At 41.5% G+C, this 25303-nt stretch overlaps 1 protein-coding gene across 1 annotated transcript in view; it reads left to right on the top strand.

Moving 5' to 3' along the window:
* LOC124718724 (ectopic P granules protein 5 homolog) overlaps positions 1–25303 on the top strand; it is a 367184-nt gene that overhangs the window by 156727 nt on the left and 185154 nt on the right. Inside the window, exons 19-22 of the mRNA XM_047244342.1 lie at positions 4847–5010; positions 11480–11566; positions 15707–15877; positions 22639–22762. Coding sequence (XP_047100298.1) covers positions 4847–5010; positions 11480–11566; positions 15707–15877; positions 22639–22762 — 546 coding nt within the window. The remainder of the gene's footprint in view (positions 1–4846; positions 5011–11479; positions 11567–15706; positions 15878–22638; positions 22763–25303) is intronic.

The following is a 25303-nucleotide window of genomic DNA, read 5'->3' as shown; positions in this document are numbered from 1 at the left end:
TTCCTTCCCAACTTCTGTGATGGCCCTTTTTAGAGATGTCCATTCCTCTTCAACTGTACTGCCTACTGCGCTATTCCTTATTGCTGTATCTATAGCGTTAGAGAACTTCAAACGTATCTCGTCATTCCTTAGTACTTCCGTATCCCACTTCTTTGCGTATTGATTCTTTCTGACTAATGTCTTGAACTTCAGCCTACTGTTCATCACTACTATATTGTGATCTGAGTCTATATCTGCTCCTGGGTATGCTTTACAATCCAGTATCTGATTTCGGAATCTCTGTCTGACCATGATGTAATCTAATTGAAATCTTCCTATATCTCCCGGCCTTTTCCAAGTATACCACCTCCTCTTGTGATTCTTGAACAGGGTATTCGCTATTACTAGCTGAAACTTGTCACAGAACTCAATTAGTCTTTCATTCCTTGTCCCAAGCCCATATTCTCCTGTAACCTTTTCTTCTACTTCTTCCCCTACAACTGCATTCCAGTCACCCATAACTATTACATTTTTGTCCCCCTTTACATACTGCATTACCCTTTCAATATCCTCATACACTTTCTCTATCTGCAATGATAGACGAGATAAAAGAAAATTTGGAGATGACACTTTGTACGATCCAGTGAAAGGCAAACCCAGACTGCTTTCAGAGGTGGAAATGGTGTTGGGAGCAGTGTATCAATTGTGGAGGAGAGTATTTCAAAGGAGACTGTGCACAGTAAGTAAAAGATAAGTGTAGAAAAAAATTGTGGACAAAGATCCACAATTTTTTGAATGGATCTGATATTTCGATACTGTCTACAGAGTGTGTTGCGAGTAGAGATAGTAGTAAAGCAGTAATAAATTAAAATGATGCCTGGTGCAATAACAGCAAAAATATAGTAAGAAATAAATTTGTTTCCTTTCATGATTTTTTGGGGAGTGTCAGCGAGAAAAAGGTTCCTTAGCATTTGAAATTGTGTGTAAAGTTTCTTGGGAGTCACTATGTGCTCTCATTCTCAATACACATAATGAGCTGCCCTGCCTCAAGAGATATGCACAGTTTGTATGTGTAATATGTGTCTTACTGTGTTAAACCTTCAGCATATTTCAACTTCTTAGTGAGTAAATTATGATAGCACTTTAAATTCAATCATGAGATATTGAAAATTGGATATTTGCTTCCCTGGAATATGTTACATAGGCAGCGGGCAACTCTGACTGTGAACCATGAAACTGGATTAGTTGCTTAATAGTGTATATTGTTTTTTTGGAGTAAAAGTGAATCCTTCAGGTGTATTTAAAGTTTTTGTTTATTTGCTATTGATTTTAACACTACAGTGCTCTTGTTTTATGTCCCACACTCATAAATTGGGTAGTTATATGGAGAAGTGGATATGTTGGCACTACCACTACCGTAGGCAGGAAAGCAAGAACTCACTATCACAGGCACTGATTAGATTGTGCTGTCTGTTGAGCTGTTTTATGGTGGTTACCTGCTTTGTCATAGGGGAGCCTGAAGATGATGCACTGATGTGCTGAAATTGATAGCAATTGAAGCGTGACCTTTGAATATATCTGAAGGGTTCATTCATACTCCAAAAGACATAGTAGGAGCTGCTGCCCCTCAGTTTATCTGATGTGGATTTACAAAGATCTCGTAAAAGAGCAATTATGGCATGAGGAGCTTTTTCATTGCTTGCTGCCGTTTATGAGAAGTATGGGAAATCAAAAAGACAAATGGTGAGACAGATGTAGATAGCCAACTAGAATTTTGTTTCCAAAATTTCCTATGGTTCTTAAAGTAAGTCTGCTATCACTGTGCTTTATTAGGTTAGAATTTAACTACATCAAAGAATTTTGAGCAAAATTGGAAATGAGACACACAAGTAGGTTACTGCAATGATGAAAGTGTATCTCATGCTGTGCTCCACATTGATCTGTTATCACGTTCCCATTTTTGTGTTGATATTTGTTAGCTTCGCCAACTCTCAAGCAGACTGTCACATTCTAACCTCATCTAGACCTTTGGCTACACTACAAGTCAGTCTATCAGAACATTTACTTTCCTTCCATTGACATTTGTTGGCTTCACCAATTCAACAATATTGACACATTCCAACCTAACCTAGGCCTCAGTCTGCACTACAGGCCACTCTGTCAGCATATTTTTTTCCCTTACTAGTCGGCAAAGAAATACAAAAATCAGTAAGCAACCTTAACATTCATAATAACAAGGTCTGTAAAAGTTATTCTGGCACTCTTCATATTGGAAACAAATGTAATCAATTCATATCTTCTGCTGAAAGAAAAGTAGATTCAGCAATTTTCATTGGCTGCTGTGTACAATCATTTGATTGGCTGTGACTAATGTCAGCAATTTGCCACCGAGCGAGGTGGCGCAGTGGTAGCACACTGGACTCGCATTCGGGAGGACGACGGTTCAATTCCGCGTCCGGCCATCCTGATTTAGGTTTTCCGTGATTTCCCTAAATCGCTCCAGGCAAATGCTGGGATGGACCCTTTGAAAGGGCACGGCCGACTTCCTTCCCCATCCTTCCCTAATCCGATGAGACCGGTGACGTCGCTGTTTGGTCTCTTCCTCCAAACAACCAACAATTTGCCAACATCAGCACACGATGCAAGAAATACCGACACAATAACTACATTTCCAATATGTCTGATACTGATTTGAATTGAACTGAATTCAATTTTATTTGATCATTAAGATTACATTCTGTACAGCAGTGTGATGTAGGACACATTAAAAACATAAAATATTCAGTACCACTTATTTCCTAAGGAGCTATGATTTTGATTGCACTTCTAGCCCCATTGATTGTAAGGAATGTTATATTTAGATTTGGCGTACATACAAATGCCTGGATGTAGTTGTAGGGATATTAACTGGAATGATCACATATGCTCAGTCATGGGTAAAGCAGGTGGTAGACTTTGGTTCACTGGTGGAATACTAGGGACTTGAAATCAGTCTACAAATGAGATTGCTTGCAAATAGCTCGTGCCCATTTTAGAATATTGCTCAAGTTTGTGGGACCTGTAAAAAACAGCACTCACAGGGGATAGTGAACATACACAGAGAAGGGCAGCACGAATGGTCACAGGTTTTTTTGAGCTGTGGGAGAGAGTCACAGAGATGCTGCAGAAAGCGAGCTGGCAGACCCATGAAGATAGGTGTACATTATCCCAAGAAAATCTACTAACAAAGTTTCAAGAACCAGCTTTAAATGATGACTCTATGAATGTACTACAACCCCCTACATATTGCTCATGAAGGGATTGTGAGGATAAGATTAGAATAATTAAGGCATGCACAGAGCCATTTAAACAATCATTCTTCCATCATGCTCCGTATGTGAATGGAATGGGAAGAAACCCTAATAACTGGTACAATGGGACATAACTTCTGTCGTGCACTTCAGTGGTTCACAGAGTATACATGTAGAAGTAGATGATACCCATATAGCAGTGATGCTGAGTTGTAGATAGGCACAACAGAACACACACACACACACACACACACACACACACACACACACACACAAATGCAACTCACACTCACGACTGCAGTCTCAGGCAACTAAAACCACACTGTGAGCAGCAGCACCAGCGCATGATGGGACTGGTGACTGGTGGGGGGGGGGGGGGTAAGGAGGAAGATGGGGGCTGGGGAGGGGAGGGGAGGGGGAGGGATAGTAGTATGGTTGGGGTGGTGGACATTGAAGTGCTGCATGTTAGATGGAGGGCAGGGGAGAGGTGGGGAGAGGGGGGGGGGGGGGGAGAGGAATAGTGGAAAGGTGAGCAGTAAAAAGACTGGGTGTGATGATGGAATGATGGCTGTGTGGTGGTGGAATGGGAACAGATAGGGGCCTGGATGGGTGAGGACAGTGAGCAACAAAGGTTGAGGCCAGGAGGGTTACGGGAACGTGGGATGTATTGCAGTGAAAGTTACCACCTGCACAGTTCAGAAAAGCTGATGTTGGTGGGAAGGATCCATATGGCACAGGCTGTGAAGCAGTCATTGAAATGAAAGATGTCATGTTTAGCAGCTTGCTCAGCAGCAGCATGGTCCATTTTTTCTTGGCCACAGTTTGTGGTGGCCATTCATGCGAACAGACAGCTTGTTGGTTGTCATGGCCACATAGAATGCAGCACAGTGGCTGAAGCTTAGCTTGTAGATCACAGGTAGCCCTGCCTTTGACGGAATAGATGATGTTTGTGACAGGAGTGGATTAAGTGGTGGTGGAAGGGTGTATGGGACAGGTCTTGCATATAGGCCTATTACAGGGGTATGAGCCATGAGGCAATGTGTAAGGATGAACAAATGTATTGTGTAGGTTCGGTGGACAGCAGAATACCACTGTGGGAGGAGTGGGAAGGAGAGTGGGCAGGATATTTCTCATTTCAGGGCACAATGAGAGGTAGTCGAAACCCTGGCAGAGAATGTAATTCAGTTGCTCTAGTCTAGGTGGTACTGAGTTAATAAGGGTATACTCCTCTGTGGCTGGAGGGTAGGACTTTGGGAGGTGGTGGGAAACTGGAAAGATAAGGCACATGAGATTTGTTTATGTACAAGGTTGGGAGGATAATACAGATGTAAAATTTACAATGCCTACATTTTTGAAACAGTTTCAGAATTATTTTTTTTTTCTTAAAGTGCTACTATTTGCTTTTCCCGTATTGTGAAAAGTCACTATGTTTCCTGAATGTTAGAGTTTCCCCGTGGGAATTGTCTGCCACAGACAGTACAGTGGGTTGTGGAACACATGCTTAGACATAAATGTAGATGTTTTATGTTATGTGCCTCATCTATCCCAGGCCCTGTGTGACTGTAGCCACATTTCAGAGAGCGGCACACACCCTGAAGGTGCCGGCGCCGACGTCGAGCAGCCTGGCCGTCTACCGCTGGGCGCAGCAGGCACTGGACACGCCACTCGGGCACCCGCTGCTGCCGCTTCTCTGGCAGAAGTTCTTTGAGCTCTTCCTCGCCAGGATACCTTCCACACCGGGGTAGGTGCCATCTGTCAAATTGATTGGTCGAGAAATGGTACAGAGCACCATTCACCGCCTCCCTAAATGTGATTGAGCTGCACTCGTGAGAGTTGAAGGACGTGAAAGGGAAGCAATAGTTGACAAGTGTTGTAGCCTGTGCCTTATGTTTTTAAATGTTTACAAGCAGCAAGCATTTATGGAAACCTGAGGAGAAATTTGGAAAGGAAAATGTTGCAGGATAAGAAATAAAAACTTTATGGTTTGTCAATGACATTTTAATTCTATCAGATGTGACAAAAGGCTTGGAAGAACAGTTGAATGTAATGGACACTGTCTCGAAAGGAGGATATAAAATGAACATCGACAAAAGTAAATGAGGCTAATGGAATGTAGTATAATTAAATCAGGCAGTGCTGAGGGAATTATATTAGGAAATGAGGCAGTAAAAATAGTAGTTGAGTACTGCTGTTTGGGCAGCAAAATATTTGATGTTGGTCGAGCTAGAGAGGTATATAAGAAGTGTTTTTTAAGTAAGTACTAGTTTGAAATAAAAATAAAACCAGTAGACTTTCTCCAGCAATTTGTTTTTTTGCAATTCACTGACACCAATTTTAAGCTCCTAAGCTTGGTTTACAATGGAATGAATGGAAGCGAACACGTGTGAATGAGCATTTGTAGAAAATTCACTACCATTTGTTTGTATATGGATTGAATCGTTTATACTAGAGGGAACGGAAGAGAACATGAAGTAGCGAACATTGCCTATGAACGCTGTGTTATTAGGTTTTAGTTTTTGAAGCTAATATTTGGCCTACAGGATACAACTCTACTTCGTTAGAGCCACAATGCGAATACATGCGTAAGGTTTAATGGTCATATTCTTTTTTTCCCCCTAAAACAAAAAAGGTCTATTGGCAAAGCACTCGCTTCATGATCCAGAGAGAGGGAGGTCAAATCTTGTTCAGACCACAACTTTTTCAACAATGATTTTTAACTGAGCATTCACTTCTCACAGCTGTTGGAGTGGCCACAAAAGACATGGTACAGATTCCACGTTAAACTGCAGGTCTCCGTTTTCTGATTAGGTAACTGGGGAAGATCAGGTACACATAAGTAGCTGCAGTGGCATCCTGTTGGTAGACCTGCTAGAGGCGTACTGGGTACACCAGACAGAATTCTCCTTTGCTCGTGCTTGTTAGCTTGTTTGCTCTGGTGAAAACCTGGCTGAAACTATACAAACATTTTTTTGAATAACTTCATATCAGCAGTTCAGTTCTTGCACATGTAATTGTGATAAAAGTGGCTAGCAGAGAAAATAAAATCATTGCAGTGTTTGACTTCCATCAACGAGGACTTGTAATTTGTTGGAATGAAATGTGCCTTGCAGTACTACATTTTATAACATTTCCTGTAGGCCATTCTCTAAAATAATATTTGAATGTTTTACTTTTTACTATCAGTGATACAGTTCTTTGTTTATTCTTTGTAGTCATAACAAAAATGTGAAGTGTCTATTGAATGGAAAAAAAAAAACATTTTTCTTGCACCAGTCACACTGGAAAAATCAAAAACTGATGCAGTCAGACACTTCGCAGTAACTACTAGTTTTATTTAGACAGGATTGGTATGGAGTCAGAAATGGTCCCAGCTGTTGTTCTGCATATTTGGCTGCATACTAGGCATACTTGATAAAATTCGTAAAGTGTGGCGAAGAAAACTGGTAATGCACAAATGACTGGGAGCTTAAGAATACTGTTCTGCTGATAAACCTGAAATGAGAGAGAGGTATCAGAAATTATGTTGTGTGATAATTTCCTGAGAAATGTTTTCTGCTGTTGAAAAAACTATTTATCAAGAGGTTGAATCGCACTAGAAGTTCCAGGCGGAATCCACATTACATCTACACATTTTTCGTTGTCCTCCACAAGAACAGAGGTGTCATTATGTCCAGACCATGAATCCAACAAAAGCAATGAATTAGTTTCTGCAGCTGGTAGGGATACGTTTCAAATAAAATGTTGAAAATTATTCTTTCCCATTTTTCTAAATGTTGATATGTCGATTACAAGATTTTTGCAATTAAAAAATCTATTTTTTATTTTTGGTTCTAATTTGCCTTGCAGTTCTTGAAGACAGACATACAGCTGCGGAAAGAGTAAATCACTCATACTTATCACTGGCATCGTTGTATATGAATGTCTCTCTGCATTTATTTTGTGAGTGCCCTGCTCCTGTTTTCCAACCTTCTCCTCCTAGCCTTCTTTCCTCCCTGTGGAAGCAACTAACGGTTCTGAGAGACAGGCTACTGTTCCTGGTTTGAAATGTGTCTGTCAGAATTACTGGAATTTCTTATCTTGAGGTTAGTTGCTGGCCCACTGTTCAGTCTCTTTTTAAATTTAAGGTTCTCACAAGTGAATTTTCCTTTTGATGGCGTTGACACTTACTTAGCCACATTGAGAATAGACATAATTAGTATGACAGTTGTTATATTTCTCTGTTGTATTCTTGTTCAAACACAGAGTTGTGGCCATGGAGAACAGTCATTTAATTAACACACACAATAAGTGAACACTGTACTTTATTTAGGGCTGAAAGAACACTTCTCTTTTATAGCTCTTCAGGCTGCTGTGGCTGTAGATGACAGGTGTGGGATTGGCTGCACCCGTAATCAACAGCACTACAAAAATAACAATTGTCTGTGATACATGAGGTCAATCCCAAAAATTTTTGGGGCATAGAGATACTTGTAATACGATTGTTGGCCACACTATTATGAGTGGTGCTGCCTCCAGTCCCAGATACACCCACACATGCTTCACTTGCATGCTCAGCCTTGGATAGGCAGCCATTCAAAATAGCGCTCCCATTGAACACCCTACTGCCAAGTGTGAAGTCTGCACAGTTATTCAATTTTTGTGTGCAAAAATTATTGAACAAGGTGAAATTCATCGTCAATTGACAGAAGTGTGTGGACAGTTGTGCATGTTGGTGACGCAGTTGGTGAAGAGAGTTTACATCTGGTCTTACTGAAACTTACAATGAAAAATGGAGGGGTAGGGCATCCATTTATGACGAGACAATCACGAAGGTTGGGAAACCATATGTAAGGATTGGAGGATCACTCTGGATGCTCTCTGTATTTTAGTTCCTGAAGTTTTCCAAAACACAGATACTATGAAACACTGAAAAAACTCAGAAGGACATTCCAGAACTGGAGAAGAGGACTGTTGAGAAAGGTTCTAAGCATCCTCCATAACAGCGCTCACCCACACATTACCTGTCAAACTGTCAATCTCCTGGAAAACTTTGGTTGGGACGTCATCATCCACCCACCATACAGTCTCGACTTGCACCAAGTGACTACCACCTGTTCCCCAAGAAGAAGGAACATTTGTTTGAATGGTGGTTCTGCACTAACAACGAGGTGAAAGATGAGGCTCAATGCTTCCTGCACAAGATGGCAGTGAGTTGGTATCACAAGGGCATTGTAAAACTATCACAGCATCTACAAAAATACACTCCTGGAAATTGAAATAAGAACACCGTGAATTCATTGTCCCAGGAAGGGGAAACTTTATTGACACATTCCTGGGGTCAGATACATCACATGATCACACTGACAGAACCACAGGCACTTAGACACAGGCAACAGAGCATGCACAATGTCGGCACTAGTACAGTGTATATCCACCTTTCGCAGCAATGCAGGCTGCTATTCTCCCATGGAGACGATCGTAGAGATGCTGGATGTAGTCCTGTGGAACAGCTTGCCATGCCATTTCCACCTGGCGCCTCAGTTGGACCAGCGTTCGTGCTGGACGTGCAGACCGCGTGAGACGACGCTTCATCCAGTCCCAAACATGCTCAATGGGGGACAGATCTGGAGATCTTGCTGGCCAGGGTAGTTGACTTACACCTTCTAGAGCACGTTGGGTGGCACGGGATACATGCGGACGTGCATTGTCCTGTTGGAACAGCAAGTTCCCTTGCCGGTCCAGGAATGGTAGAACGATGGGTTCGATGACGGTTTGGATGTACCGTGCACTAATCAGTGCCCCTCGACGATCACCAGTGGTGTACGGCCAGTGTAGGAGATCGCTCCCCACACCATGATGCCGGGTGTTGGCCCTGTATGCCTCGATCGTATGCAGTCCTGATTGTGGCGCTCACCTGCACGGCGCCAAACACGCATACGACCATCATTGGCACCAAGGCAGAAGCGACTCTCATCGCTGAAGACGACACGTCTCCATTCGTCCCTCCATTCACGCCTGTCGCGACACCACTGGAGGCGGGCTGCACGATGTTGGGGCGTGAGCGGAAGACGGCCTAACGGTGTGCGGGACCGTAGCCCAGCTTCATGGAGACGGTTGCGAATGGTCCTCGCCGATACCCCAGGAGCAACAGTGTCCCTAATTTGCTGGGAAGTGGCGGTGCGGTCCCCTACGGCACTGCGTAGGATCCTACGGTCTTGGCGTGCATCCGTGCGTCGCTGCGGTCCGGTCCCAGGTCGACGGGCACGTACACCTTCCGCCGACCACTGGCGACAACATCGATGTACTGTGGAGACCTCACGCCCCACGTGTTGAGCAATTCGACGGTACGTCCACCCGGCCTCCCGCATGCCCACTATACGCCCTCGCTCAAAGTCCGTCAACTGCACACACGGTTCACGTCCACGCTGTCGCGGCATGCTACCAGTGTTAAAGACTGCGATGGAGCTCCGTATGCCACGGCAAACTGGCTGACACTGACGGCGGCGGTGCACAAATGCTGCGCAGCTAGCGCCATTCGACGGCCAACACCGCGGTTCCTGGTGCATCCGCTGTGCCGTGCGTGTGATCATTGCTTGTACAGCCCTCTCGCAGTGTCCGGAGCAAGTATGGTGGGTCTGACACACCGGCGTCAATGTGTTCTTTTTTCCATTTCCAGGAGTGTAGATCAACCAGAAAGAGAGTTAGGTAGGAAAAACTACACCTACTTTGAAACTCTGCAATCCACCTTAACAACGTGTGGCAGGGGGTATCCTGTACCACTGCCAGTCATTTCCTTTCCTGTTCCACTCGTGATCCTTATGCGAAGTGTATGTTGGCAGCACTAGAATCATTCTAGTCAGCTTCAAATGCTGATTCTCTAAATTTTCTCAATAGTGTTCCTCAAAAAGAACATCGCCTTTCCTCCGGGGATTCCCAATTGAGTTCACGAAGCATCTCCATAACACTTGTATGTTGTTCAAACGTACCGGTAACAAATCTGGCAGCCCAGTTCTGAATAGCTTCAATGTCTTCCTTCAGTTTGACCTGGTTCGGATCCCAAACACTTGAGCAGTACTCAAGAATAGGTTGCACTAGCATCCAATATGCAGTCTTTACAGATGAACCACACTGTCCATAAATCTTCCCAATAAATGGAAGTCATCAATTCACCTTCCCTACCACAGTTCTCACATGCACATTCCATTTCATATCACTTTGCAACATTACGTACAGAGATTTAAAAGATGTGATTGTGTCAAGCAGGACACTATTAATGCTGTATCCGAACATTACAGGTTTGTTTTCTGTTCTCATCTGCATTAACTTAAATTTTTCCACATTTAGAGCTAGCTGCCATTCATCACACCAACTAGAAATTTTGTCTAGGACATCTTATATTCTCCTACGGTCACTCAACTTTGACACCTTACTGTACACCACAGCATCATCAGCAGACAACTGCAGATCGCTGCCTACCCTGTCCATCAAATCACTTATGTGTATAGAGAATTATAATGGCCCTACCACACTTCTGTGGGGCACTCCTGATGATATCCTTGTCTCTGGTGAACTTCCGCAGTGTTCCTTAACCTTTAAAATAATGTAACTATTACAGAAAATAAGCATTTTTGTGTATCTATAAATGTAGAATTTCTTACTTTAGTGATTGCTACCGAGCAGGGTAATGCAGTGGCTAGCACACTGGACTCACATTCGTGAGGACAACAGTTCGAAATTGCGTCCAGACATCCTGATTTAGGTTTTCAGTGGTTTCCTAAATCACTTAAGGCAAATCCTGGAATGGTTCCTTCCCTAGTTTGAGCTTGTGCTTTGTCTCTAATGACCTCATTTAGGGATTGCCCTCATATGTGCATCCCCACCTCTTGCGACTGGTGCAGATAATCATGGTGCTCAATATGAATGGTGAAGGTAAAGTTTTGTGGATGAGCCATGTGTTGAAACTGGATAGATCAGTCGGTAAGTACACAGCACACAAAAGGCAACGTTCCTGGTTTAAATCCCAGTCTGACACAAAGTTTTAGTTTGCCGCGACATTTGAGAAGAGGCAAACTTCACATCAGACTTGAGGATTCACTCTGGATGAATCAGTGTTGTCATCGCTGATTGTACTGTGTAGTATAAATACCTGTGACTATTTTTTTCACCCCCTATCTGTTGGAGTAATCGTATATTTGTAATGTTGGCATTCCAGCAGTAAAATCTTCTTTCAGAGTGGTGAAGAAGCGGAAGGGGTCTGTACAGGTAGCTAAAGAACTGGAGACAGCTTGCTTGGTGTTTGGTGCGGTGACGGGCATACAGTGAGTAGTGGCTGCCTTTAAAGTGCCTGGGGAAGTGAGTGCTGTGTTCCGGCTTGGTAGAGGCTGTCAGCCAAGACACACCGGTGCTGTAGTTTCCTGCTGTTGGACTGTTTAGTTTCCATGCTGTGTGTTCGCTGTATCTTAAGTAGGTGCCTGTCTTCATCTGCCCATTACTGTACCAGTCTCCATTGTTTTGTGTGTTGCATCAACATTTCTACTAACTTTTGCTGTCTTTATTAATGCTGAGTGAAGATTTTTGCATAACACTGTAAAATAGAGTACTCCGTGTGTGCACGCCTCTGATTTCCAGTAAAAGTAGTTACCAGTTTATTAGGAGTCTTCTCCTACTTAGTGAAGGGAGCGACCTGATATACGTAAATTGTCTCAGTCATTCACAGAAATCAGACACTCAAAAATACTGGATAGAATAACAACAACATGAATTAGGATAGATTGCTTCTCACCTTATAGAGAAGGCATTGAGTGGCAGACAGGCAGCTTTAAAAGTACATTTAAAAGTAGTTTAAGGTACATGACAAAGTGCTTCAACAGATTTAACTCTTTGGTCATCTACCATCCCTAACATGCCCACTGACTGCCCACAAAGAAGCACCCCTCTTGTGACTTCAGCAACTGAATCAAGCTCTTGACACGGTTTCCACCACCTCTTATAGTGTCCTGAAATGAGAAACATCTTCCCCACCCCGGCCACAGTGCTATTTAGCCACCTACTGGACCTACACTGTAACCATATCTGTTCTTATTCCACCCCTGCTCCCAACCCCTTGCCTAACAACTCTTCATCCCTGTAAGAGACCCAGATGCAAGACCTATCCCACACATCCTCCCACTACCACATACTACAGTCCTGTCACAGGCATCTCCTACCCCATCAAAGGAATAGCCATTAGTGCAAGCAGCCATGTGGTCTAAAAATGCAGCTGCAACCACTGTGCAGCATTCTGTGTGGGCATGACAACTAACAAGTTATCCGTCTGCACAAACAGCCACCACAAAACTGTGGCTGAGAGCTAGCTGGACCACACAACTGCCAAGCGTGCCACAAAACACGGCTTGCTTGAGTTCAGTGGTGGCTTCACAGCTCCTACTATCTGGGTTCTTAGCATCAACACCAGCTTTTCTGAAAAGGACTGGTAGGAACTCACCTCCTTCGTTGCTGTTTCGGTCCTGGTCTCAATCTTTGCTAGTCCCTGCTTCCACCTTTTTCCCTACTCCCACTCAAGCCTCACAGGCGCCTTCTGCCAGCCTCCCCTCTTCCCAACACATGAGTGTAGTCCCCCCCCAGCTTTTCTTCCCCTCTCCACCGCATGACTTACAAATGCTGAGACTAGCAGCCTACCATCCTATCCTGCTCTCTCCCACAGACAGCATCACCCCATCTCCCCTCACCTCTGTGCTGCTGTCCCTCCCCTTCCCCACTCCACATCTCTTCTGTACCCCTGCCACCCACACGAGATCACTACTCACTGTAGGCAGACCTCAGTAATCAGACAACAGTTGCCATGAGTGTCAAAGCTGTGCGTATACGAATGTGCGTGTGCGTGTGTGTGTGTGTGTGTGTGTGTGTGTGTGTGTGTGTGTGTGTGTGTTTTTTCTAAATCTGACAAAGGATTTGCCCAATAGCGTGGTCTACTTTTAAATGTGTATATCAGCTGCTAAACATCTTGTCCATGTGGTGAGTGGAAATCTATACTAATTCATATTGTTATTCATACAAATCAAGTAGCAGATTTTACCATATTAATATGTTACTAAAACAGTATACAAGGTGTGATCAAAGAGTAATGCGTATTTTTAATTTTGTGGGATTTATACATTGCATTCATGAATAAATGAAGTCATATTGCACGTTCTCAACGGGCTGGTCCTCTTTTTCTCTAAGTACTTACAAACTATGGAGGGCCACCTGCACAAAGTATGCCATGTCATAACCTGTCTCACTCACAGCAATGTAACGCAACATAAGAAGTGTTTGTATGAAGGAGCTAACCAACAGTGACTGGAGAGGAATGTTGTACATTGTTAATGACAGTTGGCTTCAAACTTGGCAGGGATTACCGCTGTGAGTGAATGCAGATTCGTCACCCCCTCTTTTCAAATAAATATCTTTAAGTTCATTGTGTGTGTTGGAAATTTGGAATGGGGTACTCTGCAAAAATCCCTTGCTCATGGCAGTACATCAAGATGGGCCAAACAACACAGTAACTGCTCAACAGTTGACAGCAGGTGTGTAGTGCTGTAAGACAAGTCATGATCTTGGAATATTTTTAATATTATGTTGTGGGCCTACTCATTCAGGATAGTGTGAACATAAACTAGGATGTGTACTTCAGCATTCTTAGTGTCCACATCTACATCTCCACTAACAAGTCATGGTTCTAGGGGTGTTTCTCATATCCCTTAATTAGGGCCCACTCATTCAGGTTAGCGTGAACATGAACCAGGAAGTTTATTTCAACATTCTCGGTGACCACATCTACATCTAAATTGACTAGTCATGTTTTTGGGAGCATTTCATGTACCTTGAATTGGGCCTACTCTTTCAGGACAGTGTGAGCATGAACCAGGATGTTTATTTCAACACTCTGACGACAATGCGTTGCCTTTTCTTCTACATTTTCATTATGACTTTATTATAGACAGTCCCACCTTCCGAGATGATAATGCTCACACCAATGCTCATGCATTCCAGGGTTGTCAAACACTCTGGCATTCTGTCGCACCTCGATCGGTGTGCTAAATCACCCAGCATTACGGCCACAGAAAATGTCTGGGACTATTTGGAATAGTCCTTGAAAATAACAGTCAACCTCTCCAAAATTTCATTGCTCTCTGTTATCTAATCATTGTTGAGCCAGTGGCTTCAGCATACCTGAATAATTTTGTAAACTCTCTTCTTCAGCTGTTATGAAGGCTAGACGTAGTGTTGCAGAATATTAGTGTGATGTTTCTTGGGTGCCCAGTTTTTTGTTCGGTGCGCTATTCTTTTCTACGAAAAGACTTACCCTCAATTGCAGACAACAATAAGATGCATGTGAGAAAACTATTAAACCGTTCTGCGGCATTTGACCTCACTATGCGTTTTGTGAGTGTAGATTTTAAGGTGACCGATTAATTGTATTAATTACACTACAAACTAGTCACATATTATTACCAACTAAATTATTTTAACAGAGCCTTTAGCGTGTATGTTGATTATGACTACAGTACACACAGAGATATTGATGATGAATTAATGTGCAACTTTAAACAATAGATCATAGAAACATCTGACCCCGTGCCATCTGGATGTTTTCCTCCACCATCAGCATCTCTGAATTGTGCAGATAGCAGTTTCCTGTAACCCACTCTCTGCATGCCCTCCACACAACAATTTCCCCTTCCCTCCTCCTGTAACACCCTCACAAAACAGCCTTGCGACACCTGGCTCTGACAGCTGTGCATCATGTGCATAGCCCGTGTACCTGTCTTCCTCTCTTCCTGCATTCCTAGTCTGCAAACTGGCTGCCTCCCTCGGAACTGCTGGTCACCCACCCAATTCCATCTCCTTGCCTCCTGCCCCTATCTCCCTTTATCCAGCCCACCTTGTACAGTCCTTACCACAAACCTAGCCCACCTCCCGAACTGCAGTACTAGCCCTGTTTGTCCAGCCGGTAGTATGTAGGGGCGTATGCATGTGTATGCATGTATCTATACATGTGTATTTGATTTCTGTGTGTATTTTGCTGTTGCTCAAAAAGGATTGCTCCGAAGGCATCAACTTATTACTTTTACGTGTGCCTGTTTGTGACTCGACACTTCTGCTTTACAGTTAGTGGTTGCCTGTAATCTGAAAGAGTTTCCGTTGACCCATATTAGTAACTTTATGAATTTTAAACACAGTTGTGCTACTGTTTTGAGCAACAGGTGTCGATGACCTCAGTGTTTAACAATTAAAAAAAATAAATCTATCCAGTCCGAGAGTTTAAGATTTTGAGACACAGGTAGTTAGGTACAATCAACTTAAATGCAGCCAGAAATCTTTATTCTGTACTGTGTGTTGGTGATGCCTCCGACTTGTTTTCTCTTCTAGTGGGCTGTACACACTGTAGTTTCCAGTAGCTCTTCTTTTAATGACAGGGTCCCAGACCGCGGTGGAGTCGGAGACAAGTTCTTTGAGGGGATGGTGAACCTGAACATGCTGAAGAAGCTGAAGAGGCGCCTGCAGGAGACGGAGGAGTTCTACCGCAACCGCAGCCGCGACCCTGGTCTCGAGGAGGAGGCCATGAAGCTGAACACGAGATGTGCCGAGTAAGTACCCACCTGAGTTGGGCAAGTGTGGTGTAGTGTTGCACGTAAGAGTGTGCAACACTAAAGATTACTTCCAGCTGTGTGTGTGCGCCATTCTTGTCCTTTAAACTTCCAGAAATTGTAGACTGGAAGCTACATACAGAGATGCAAAAATGTAAGAGTTCTAGTGTGTACTTTAAAATTGTGAGACGTTATTGCTAGCCGGTATGTAATTATGGAAATAGGGTTCTGCCGTGAGCAAACACAATTCTGTTCGCTACCTCTCATGTTCATCGTATTTTCTGTCAAACAACAGCTAAAAATTTTGCATGATAATATATACAGTTTTGGGATTATGGTATATGTATACATAACATCATTAATAAAATTATTACAATAGCATCGTATACTGATGTTTCTCTTGCTCTTTGCCATTTCCAGTGCAGTTGATAGTTTGCTCCAGATTTTTATCTGCAAATGTCAGTATTTGTCAGTGGTATATTGAATATATTTACTGAATTGCTACTCATCTACACTTCCGTTTACATGACCGTGCTGCTATTTATGCTTAAGTGCCTGGCAGAGGACTCATCAAATCAATTTCACTGTATTTCTCTACTGTCGTACTCTCAAAGAGTGCGCAGGAAAAATGAACACTTAAATCTGTCCTTGCAAACTCTGATTTCTGTTATTTTCTTATAATGATCATTTCTCCTGATGTAGATGGGTGCGAACAAAATATTTTTGCACTCAGAGGGGAAAGTTGGAGATCGAAATTTCATGAGTTCTCACCCCAACAAAAATGTCTTTGTTTTAATGATTGCCACCCCTAGTCAAGTATCATATTCATGACATTCTCTCTCCTATTTCATGATAGTACAAAATGAGCATCCCTTCTTTGAACTTCTTCAATGTCCTCTGTCAGTCCTATCTGCAATGGATACCACACTACACAGTAGTGCTCCAGAAGAGGGTAACTAAAAGAGCTAATTACAATATTAGACAAATCAGTAGTTTTTGAGACATTTCTCATGGAGAAAATCAGTGGTCTAACTAAAATTCTTTAAAAGTGGAAAAAAGTAGCTTTTTTATTTCCAAAAATAAAAATTCTCATTGAAGGGTCAGTGCTATGACAGTATACCTGACATTGAAGCCAGTGTGATGCACGCAATATTCCAAATAAGAACTTCTGCGGCTGATTCACATGCTTGTATAAATGTGCTTTTGGACCGTACTCAAGTGGAGGGATGTTATGCAGAACATATTATAAAGGGGCATCCTCCTCTAGTATTACTTTTGCTCAACAGTAGATATCGATACCAGTAATATTTTTCAAAATTAGGTGCAGGTCAGTATTATCTCAGCTATTTTTCTGAACAGTTTCATATAAGTTTATACACAATATGTTATATTTCAAGCTAAAATTTATGAAAAGGAATTACCTTTTTTCCGCTGTTACAATAGATATGTGCTAGGTCTGAACATACAGTTAATTTTTTATTTTTTATTTTTTTTAAAGACATTTCAAATTATGAAATATTTGGCACACTTAAAATTTCTTTTATTAATTATACAATCTAGTACTGTTTATTATGTTTATTTCTGGATTCACTTATGAATTAATTATCGAACTAATATAAATTCATTTGTCAAGAAAAATTGTAGACCTTTTGGAATATTGTTATTACTGCAGAGTGAAGCAGTAGTAAGCATACCTCTGATGTGATTGGACGTTGTTTTGTATTTTAGGCGAACAATGTAATTTTTCCTTTTTTAATGTGAAAATTCAAAAGACAGTGTGATATAGTAACATGTGACACAATAAATTAAAGTAAAAACAAAAATTCTGCAGCGACATTCTTCAAAATTATTTTGATCAATTGAACTGTGAGAAACTAAAATGTGAGAATTTCAGCTTCAAGAATCAGAACCCTAGACTTGAAGAACTGGTGCCAACTGTGTGAGAAATGATAAGTAAAAAGTTTATTGTAAATCTTACTCTTCTCTAATCTTCTGAAAAGACTTTATCATAAAGGACAGTGGTAACAACAAGGAAGGAGGGGTGGATTACAATCTGAAGCATTAAAACCACCATCTTAATTCTAAAGTGTTGGTTGAGTGACAATCAGTACCCGTTAAGCACTTGAAAAAATTCGTTATTAACTATTAGCTGTCCATTAAAAACATATATGTGTATTGATTATAGTCATAGACCATCATTACAGGACATTGAATACATGTGATGTGCACAAATATAATAGAACATGACAAAAATGTGGGTATACCATATGTATATACATACAAGGTGAAAACAGATAAGGGGAAAGCATATTTCTTGTTCCTTATACGCTCATACAACATCAACGTTATCATAGTGAAAGTCTTCAATTTAGTACAGCACTTACAACAATAGCTACACAGTATCGCAGTGATTAATATCAAAGTGACGAAAAGCATGGAGGATCATATGTGTGTGAAACAAGCAAAGACAATCATCTGTAAGGTACCATCACAGATGGAAATGCCTGTGATACATTCAGTGGTGATAGTAACATAACTTAATAGCAGAGGAAATAGTCTCAGCTGAAAAGAGTTAAGTAGGATATCTCTATTGAATGTCTCCGGTAAGATCGTGAACTAGTGACAGAGCAAGTTATCAATGTTGACATTATAACATTGCAAGGAATGTATTTCCTGTGTTACTACCTTAAGTCATTGTAACATTGACTTTCTGATACACCTGTGTGTGACAATTGGACATTTGAATCCAGTAAACGATGATCTATAGCCTGAGATCCATGTATATATTCAAATGGCTCTTCGCAGTGTCATCTAATATTATTTCCCTACGCTAGTGTGAACATGATTATGACTTACAGATTATTTTAGTATGTCCTGTGAATGTTGCACATATCTCTTCTTTTAATTTGTACATATATTTAGCCTGACAGGTTTAGTGTGAATGCCTTCATATGTCAGTCACATATTACATATAGGAGCATGGGCTAAATTGTCTTAGTTATTTAACAATGCTCTACTTGGCATTTAAAGAATTATATGGTTCTTTAATTAATCTCTGTGCAGCGTGGCATTATTTATTGTATAAACTTATTATGGCTCAGCTTCCATATACAATACAATCTATTTATCATATGTTTTTAATTGTAACACTTGGTATTCTGAACATGATTTATGTATAGTTATGTATTATAGTTGTATTTGTTAAAAAATTATTGGGTTTCACAATAGTAAAAACCTACTAATTTTGTAAACAAATATAACCACACATACATAATGTACAGGGCACCAAGTAAAACAATGAAATTCATACTGTAAATACATTATATTGTGCTTAGAAGCTGAGCCATTAATAAAGCCTAACTTAATACAATAAATAATGGCACATGGCACAGAGATTAATTCCCATTGTGCTGCCTTTGTTTACAAGCCAGGAATAAAACCAGCGTCGGAACTTTGCAGAAGGCAATACCTGCGATACATCGACTAGTGATAATAAATGTAACTTTATAACAGAGAAGTACTGTCTCAACTCCAAAGAGCTAAGTGAGATGTCACTGTTTGAAATCTTTGGTAAGATAATTTGAGGTCTAGTGGCAGTGAAAGTTATCACTGTTGACATTATAAAATGAGAAGAAAATGAAGTTGATAATATGTATATAATGTACCCTCCAGCATGAACCATACAGATGCAGTTCATGGTAGAGGATACGTTATGCACTTATAACTTTCATTGTCACTGATATAGGCTAGTGTTGCTGCCTCCGGATCACAGGGTCTCGGGTTCGATTCCCGGCTGGGTTGGGGTTTTCTCTGCCCGAGGACTGGGTGTTTGTGTTGTCCTCATCATTTCATCATCAGCATCATCATCATTTGTGACAGTGGCTAGATTGGACTGCGAAAAAAATTGGACTGTGTAAAAATTGGGACTTAGTGCAGGTGGTGATGACCGTGCAGCTGAGCACCCCACAAACCAATCATCATCATCATCATTGTCATTGTCACTGTCACTGATTCTTGAATTATCTTACCGAGCAAGGTGGTGCAGTTCCCAGTTGTTAGCAAACTGAACATGCATTTAGGATGACAGTTCAAACTCACATCCAGCCATCGAGATTGAGGTTTTCCATGATTTCCCTAAATCATTCCAGGCAAATGCCAGAATAGTTTGTTTGAATGGGCATGGGCGATTTCCTTACCCATCCTTGACACAATCCGAGCTTGTGCTCCGTCTCTAATGGCCTCGTTGTCGACGGGACGTTAAACACTAATCTCCTCCTCCTCCTCTAATGCCCTTGATATCAACAGGACATTAAACCCAATCTTTCTTCCTTCCTTTGGATTATCTTACCAAAGATGTTCAAGAGAAATATCCCACATAACTCTTTGGAGCTGAGACAATATTTCTCTGTTATAAAGCTACATTATTACTACTAGTGGATGTATCAGAGGCATTACCAATTGTGACAGTACCTTACAGATGAATGTCTTTGTTTGTTTCATGTATATATGTTCCCCCATTCTTTTCATCACTTTGGTATTGATTACTGTGATACTATATTACTACTTTAAGTGCTGTATCTGACTACTGATTGTGGACTTTCACTATGATAACGTTGTTGTAAGAGCCTATATAAGGAACATAAGATATGCATTCATTTGATATATTTTCATCTTGTAAATACATATACGTAGAGTGTACCAACATTTTTTTCATGTTATATTATTTTCATGTATATTGCATGAATTCAGTTTTGATGTTCACAGACGTGTTGTGATGATTGTCTATGGCTGAAACTCGTAGATACATAGGTTTTAATAAATACTGATGGTTAATTATGCATTTTCTCAACCATCTTACCTGTTCTCTATTTTTTATAAATCCAGTCTTGAAATTTTTTGGGCTGATAGGTCATGTAAACGTAGGTATACACTGTGCAAGGACATAGTTCCCATGTCATGAGAACAGATTCTGACTCCCACTGTAAACACACAAGCAGCTACAGCTATCAGTTCCTTTCAGCAGGACACATTGGAGATATCTCCCAAAACTAAGGTCTGTTTGGTCATAAATAAATAAGATTATAAGAAAAGATTTTTATTGACAGGAATATTTTACTACATACCTACTTTCGTTAACCCCTCTGCATAGAAGTCTGCTACCTGTGAACTGAACCAGTCAGTAAGCCCAGCCCTGAGTTCATTGTCGCTTTTGAAATTGTTGGCATCCAACCACTTATTCAGATGCAAGAAGAGAAAATAGTCATTTGGTGCAAGGTCAAGACTGTACAGGAGGTGATAAAAAAATTCCCAATGAAAATCTTGAAACTTCTTGGTTTTGGCAGCGATATGAGGGTATGCATTGTCGTGAAGGAGGATAATGCCGAATGACAGTTTCTTGCTGCATCAATTCCATATGTCACATCTCAGTTTGCTTAGTGTTTCACTGTATGTGTCAGCTGTAATTGTTGATCCTGCTCCATGAAACCAATCAAAAGGATGCTCTTCTCAACCTTAAAAAAAAAAAAAAAAAAAAAAAAAAGAAGAAGAAGAAGTCATAATTTTTTCAATTCAAGAATGAAGATCACTTAAACTTTTTGCCAGATCAGATGAACTCGCGATTGCGATTAATGACTACCATCAGTCGTAGAACGGAATGATGACAATGAAAATTTGTGCCGGATCGGGACTCGAACCCGAATTTCCTACTTATCACAATAAGTGGGGAATACGGGTTCGAGTTCACGTTCAGCACAAATTTTCATTGTGGTCATTCCGTTCTGCAGGTAATGGTAGTCATTATTCGCAATAGCGACTTCAAATGACGTGTTTAGTAAAGGCTGTGGTTGCCACAGTGCATCGCCATCAGAATAACACCGGCACTGCAATATCGTATAAACTTTTTGAGTTTGGGTGAACTTAAATGGTACCAATGTATTGACTTGTTTCAGCTCTGCGTTGGTTTACAGATATCCATGTCTTGTCACCTGAAACAATGTGAACCCACATTGCACACAGTTTGTGATATCAAAACTGTTGAGTGACTGTTCTTGAAATCGAGGTTCAAGCAATATTTTGGAATTCATTAGCCTGACCGCGAACTGTAACTTGCTGATACTTTGAAGTTTCTGGTTCATTTGATCAACAATGTTGTCGGTTCAAATACTGAGCGTGCCACTCTGCTGTTCATCAAGAACATACGTGCGACCATTCTGAAATTCTGGATGTCATTTTTAGACTTGTTTGTCTCTCATCATTTTGAGTCCATACACTTGACATAACTCACGACAGATTTCAGCAGCTGAAGACCTTTTTGCCAGCGAAAATCTAATCACACCATGCAATTCACATTTGCTGGGCTCTACGATTTTCTTGGATATTGCGATCTGCTCTCACCGGCAGGCAGACGACAACGGATCTTTTTGCTAGCGAAAATCTAATCACACCATGCAATTCCCATTTGCTGGGCTCTACGATTTTCTTGTATATTGCGATCTGCTCTCACCGGCAGGCACATGACAACTGAATCGAAGCAGTGCTGCAGTAGTTTACTAAAAAGAGCTGGCAGACAGCACAAACTTCATTCAGGCCTACCATCAGTTAAATATTGGTCACCGGACCTTAGTTTTAGAATATGCCTTATAATTCTGGACAATCATCTTGAGGTATGAAAATTGTGCTGTTGCACGTTTGTTTCTCCACAAACGAGTGGCCTGTAAAATTTGTTGAAAGCAGAGCTGTTGACAGTGGGGCATCTGTTGCAGCCTGATGCGGACATTCGCGCTGTGGTTGGAGGAGCCTCGCCTCCACGAGCCGAGCCTGTTCCTGCCTGCGCTGCCCCCGCAGTACGACTCACAGAAGCTCGCTCTGGTACTACAAGGTGACAGGGTAAGCGGCGTTTCTCATTTCTGTTACTTTCACTCACTGGTGTGGTAACATTCCCACCGCAGTTGCCACATTACATTGTTCCTCTTTTCATATTCCACTTTATCGAGTCCTTTATGAAACAATCAATCAAGTCTCTAATTTGCTATGTTACAATTACTCAGTTGGCATTTATCAAGAATTACTCACCCAGTGCAAAGTTTCGATCAAATGGAAAAAAGTGCACGCTACTCCTGTGCCTACAAAATTGCAGAGCAGTATATTTAACACCAGTTTTCTTCAGAGTTCTTGAGCTTATTCTAAGCTTGAAAGTAATAAATTTACTTGACAGTGAAAAGCTCCTGTTAATAAATCAAGACAAGTTTAGAAAGCATCCCTCGTTCAAAACTCAGCTTGCGCCGTTTTGTCACTCAATATCCTGCAGACTGTGGATGAAGGACAAGAAGTTGATTCCGTATTCCCAGATTCCAGGAAAGCATTTGCTACAGTGCTACAATGCAGGCTGTTAGTGATGTTCTGATAACACAGAATAGATTCTCAGGTATGTGGACCGAGTGAGGTGGCACAGTGGTTAGCACACTGGACTCAGGAGGATGACAGTTCAAACCTGCATCTGGCCATCGTGATTTAAGTTTTCCATGATTTCCCTAAATCACTTCAGGGAAATGCCGAGGTGGTTCCTTTGAATGGGCATGGCCATCTTCCTTCTCCATCCTTCCCTAATCTGATGGGACCAATGACTTCGCTGTTTGGTCCTCTCCCCACAAATCAATCAACCAACCAATCAGATATGTGAGTTGCTTGAATACTTTTTAATTAATAGAAACTAGTATGATGTCTTTGTTGGCAAGTGTTCACCAGAAACAAAGCTATCACAGGAAGTGCCTGAGGAAACTGTGATAGGCTGACTCTTGTTCTCTGTATATATAAATGATCTGACAAACATGGTGAGCAACAGTCGTCGACTGTATGGTGGTGATGGTGTGTAGTAGACGGAAGCATGTTGTCATTGAGTGACTGTGGGTGGATATAGGGTGCCTTGACCAGAGCTAAGTGTGGAGAAATGTAAGTTAATGCAGACGAGTAGGAGAAACAATCATCTAATCTTCAAGTACACTATTAGTGGTTCTCTGCTTGATGCAGTCATATTGATTAAATATCTGTATGTAACATTGCAAACAACATGAAATGGAACAGGCACAACGAGGTAATTGGTCAACTTCAATTTATTGGAAGAATTCTAAGAAAGTCTAGCTGACCTGTAAAAGAGACTGCATACAAAACACTTCTGTGGTCCATTCTTGAGTATGGCTTGAGTATTTGGGACCCCCACCAGGTCAAATTGCAGGAACACATTGAAGCAGTTCAGAGGCATGCTGCTAGATTTGTTACCAGTAGGTCTGACCAGCATGCAAGTATTATGGGAGTCTCCAAGAGCTTGAGTGGAAATTCATGGAGGAAAGAAAACATTCTTTTGTGAAACACTGTTGAGAAGATATAGAGCATTCCCATTTATGACTTAACTGCAGGAACATTGTACTGCCACCGACATACACCTTGTGTAATGACCACAAAAACAAGGTAAGATAAGTCACAGCTTGTACAAAATCATATAGATAGTTGTTTGCAAGTAGAACAGGAAAGCAATTGGCTAGAGCAGTGGTACAAGTTACTCCCCACCATGCACCATATGAGCTTGCGGAGTATGTATGCAGCTGTAGCTGAAGGTGTAGAAATACTTTTCATTAGGATTGGGCAGCAATGCGGAGAGTGAAGGCTGTCATTAATAATAATCTGTTATGGGTGACAAACCTTTCTTTTATTTTTTCACAATTGTTGCTTGAACACCAGTAATGGAAATATATAATCTCTGAATATCGCCCGTCTGCTACAATTTCCAACAAACTTTTGCTCTCTGGAACTTCAGCTTGGCCATATTTTCTGTTGTAAGTAATTAATATAAAACTGAACATGCCATATGAGTCAATGATTAGGTCCAATACGCCGCAACTCATGTGCTGATGATCCTGCATTTCAGCTCCCTACAAACCAGCTATTTGCAACTGCAGTGTTGAATCGGACTCCAGTTTGTGGTGATCAGATTGATGACCAATTCCTGGAATCATGGTGTGTGGAGCTACGTTATATGACAACAGGATTGATTTGATAATTTTTGAAGGGAGGCTGAATGATCGCCGCTATGTGATGAAGATTGGTAACTCTTGTTATCAAATTATTCATAACCAGTGTACCAAATGGCATATTCCAGCAGGATATTGCAAGACCCCACATTGCCATTCTCACCACAAATGCCTTAGGAAGTGTCCAGATCCTTGACTTGGTGGAATAGAAGACGCGTGTGGTGCTGGGGTGGGAGGAGGGAAGTGGATAGGAGGGTGAAGGACAGGGATTAGTGAAGTTCGAGGCTAGGGGGTTACGTGACTGTAGGACATGTTTGTAGGCAGTGTTCCCTCCTGTGCAGTTCAGAAAGGCTGGCATTGCTAGAAAGGATCCATATGGTGCAGGGTATAAAGCAGTCATTGA

Source organism: Schistocerca piceifrons, chromosome 10, assembly GCF_021461385.2.
Source record: "Schistocerca piceifrons isolate TAMUIC-IGC-003096 chromosome 10, iqSchPice1.1, whole genome shotgun sequence".
Taxonomy (NCBI): Eukaryota; Metazoa; Arthropoda; class Insecta; order Orthoptera; family Acrididae; genus Schistocerca; species Schistocerca piceifrons.
Note: the sequence above shows the minus strand (reverse complement) of the source record. Positions and strands in the feature narration are given on the sequence as shown.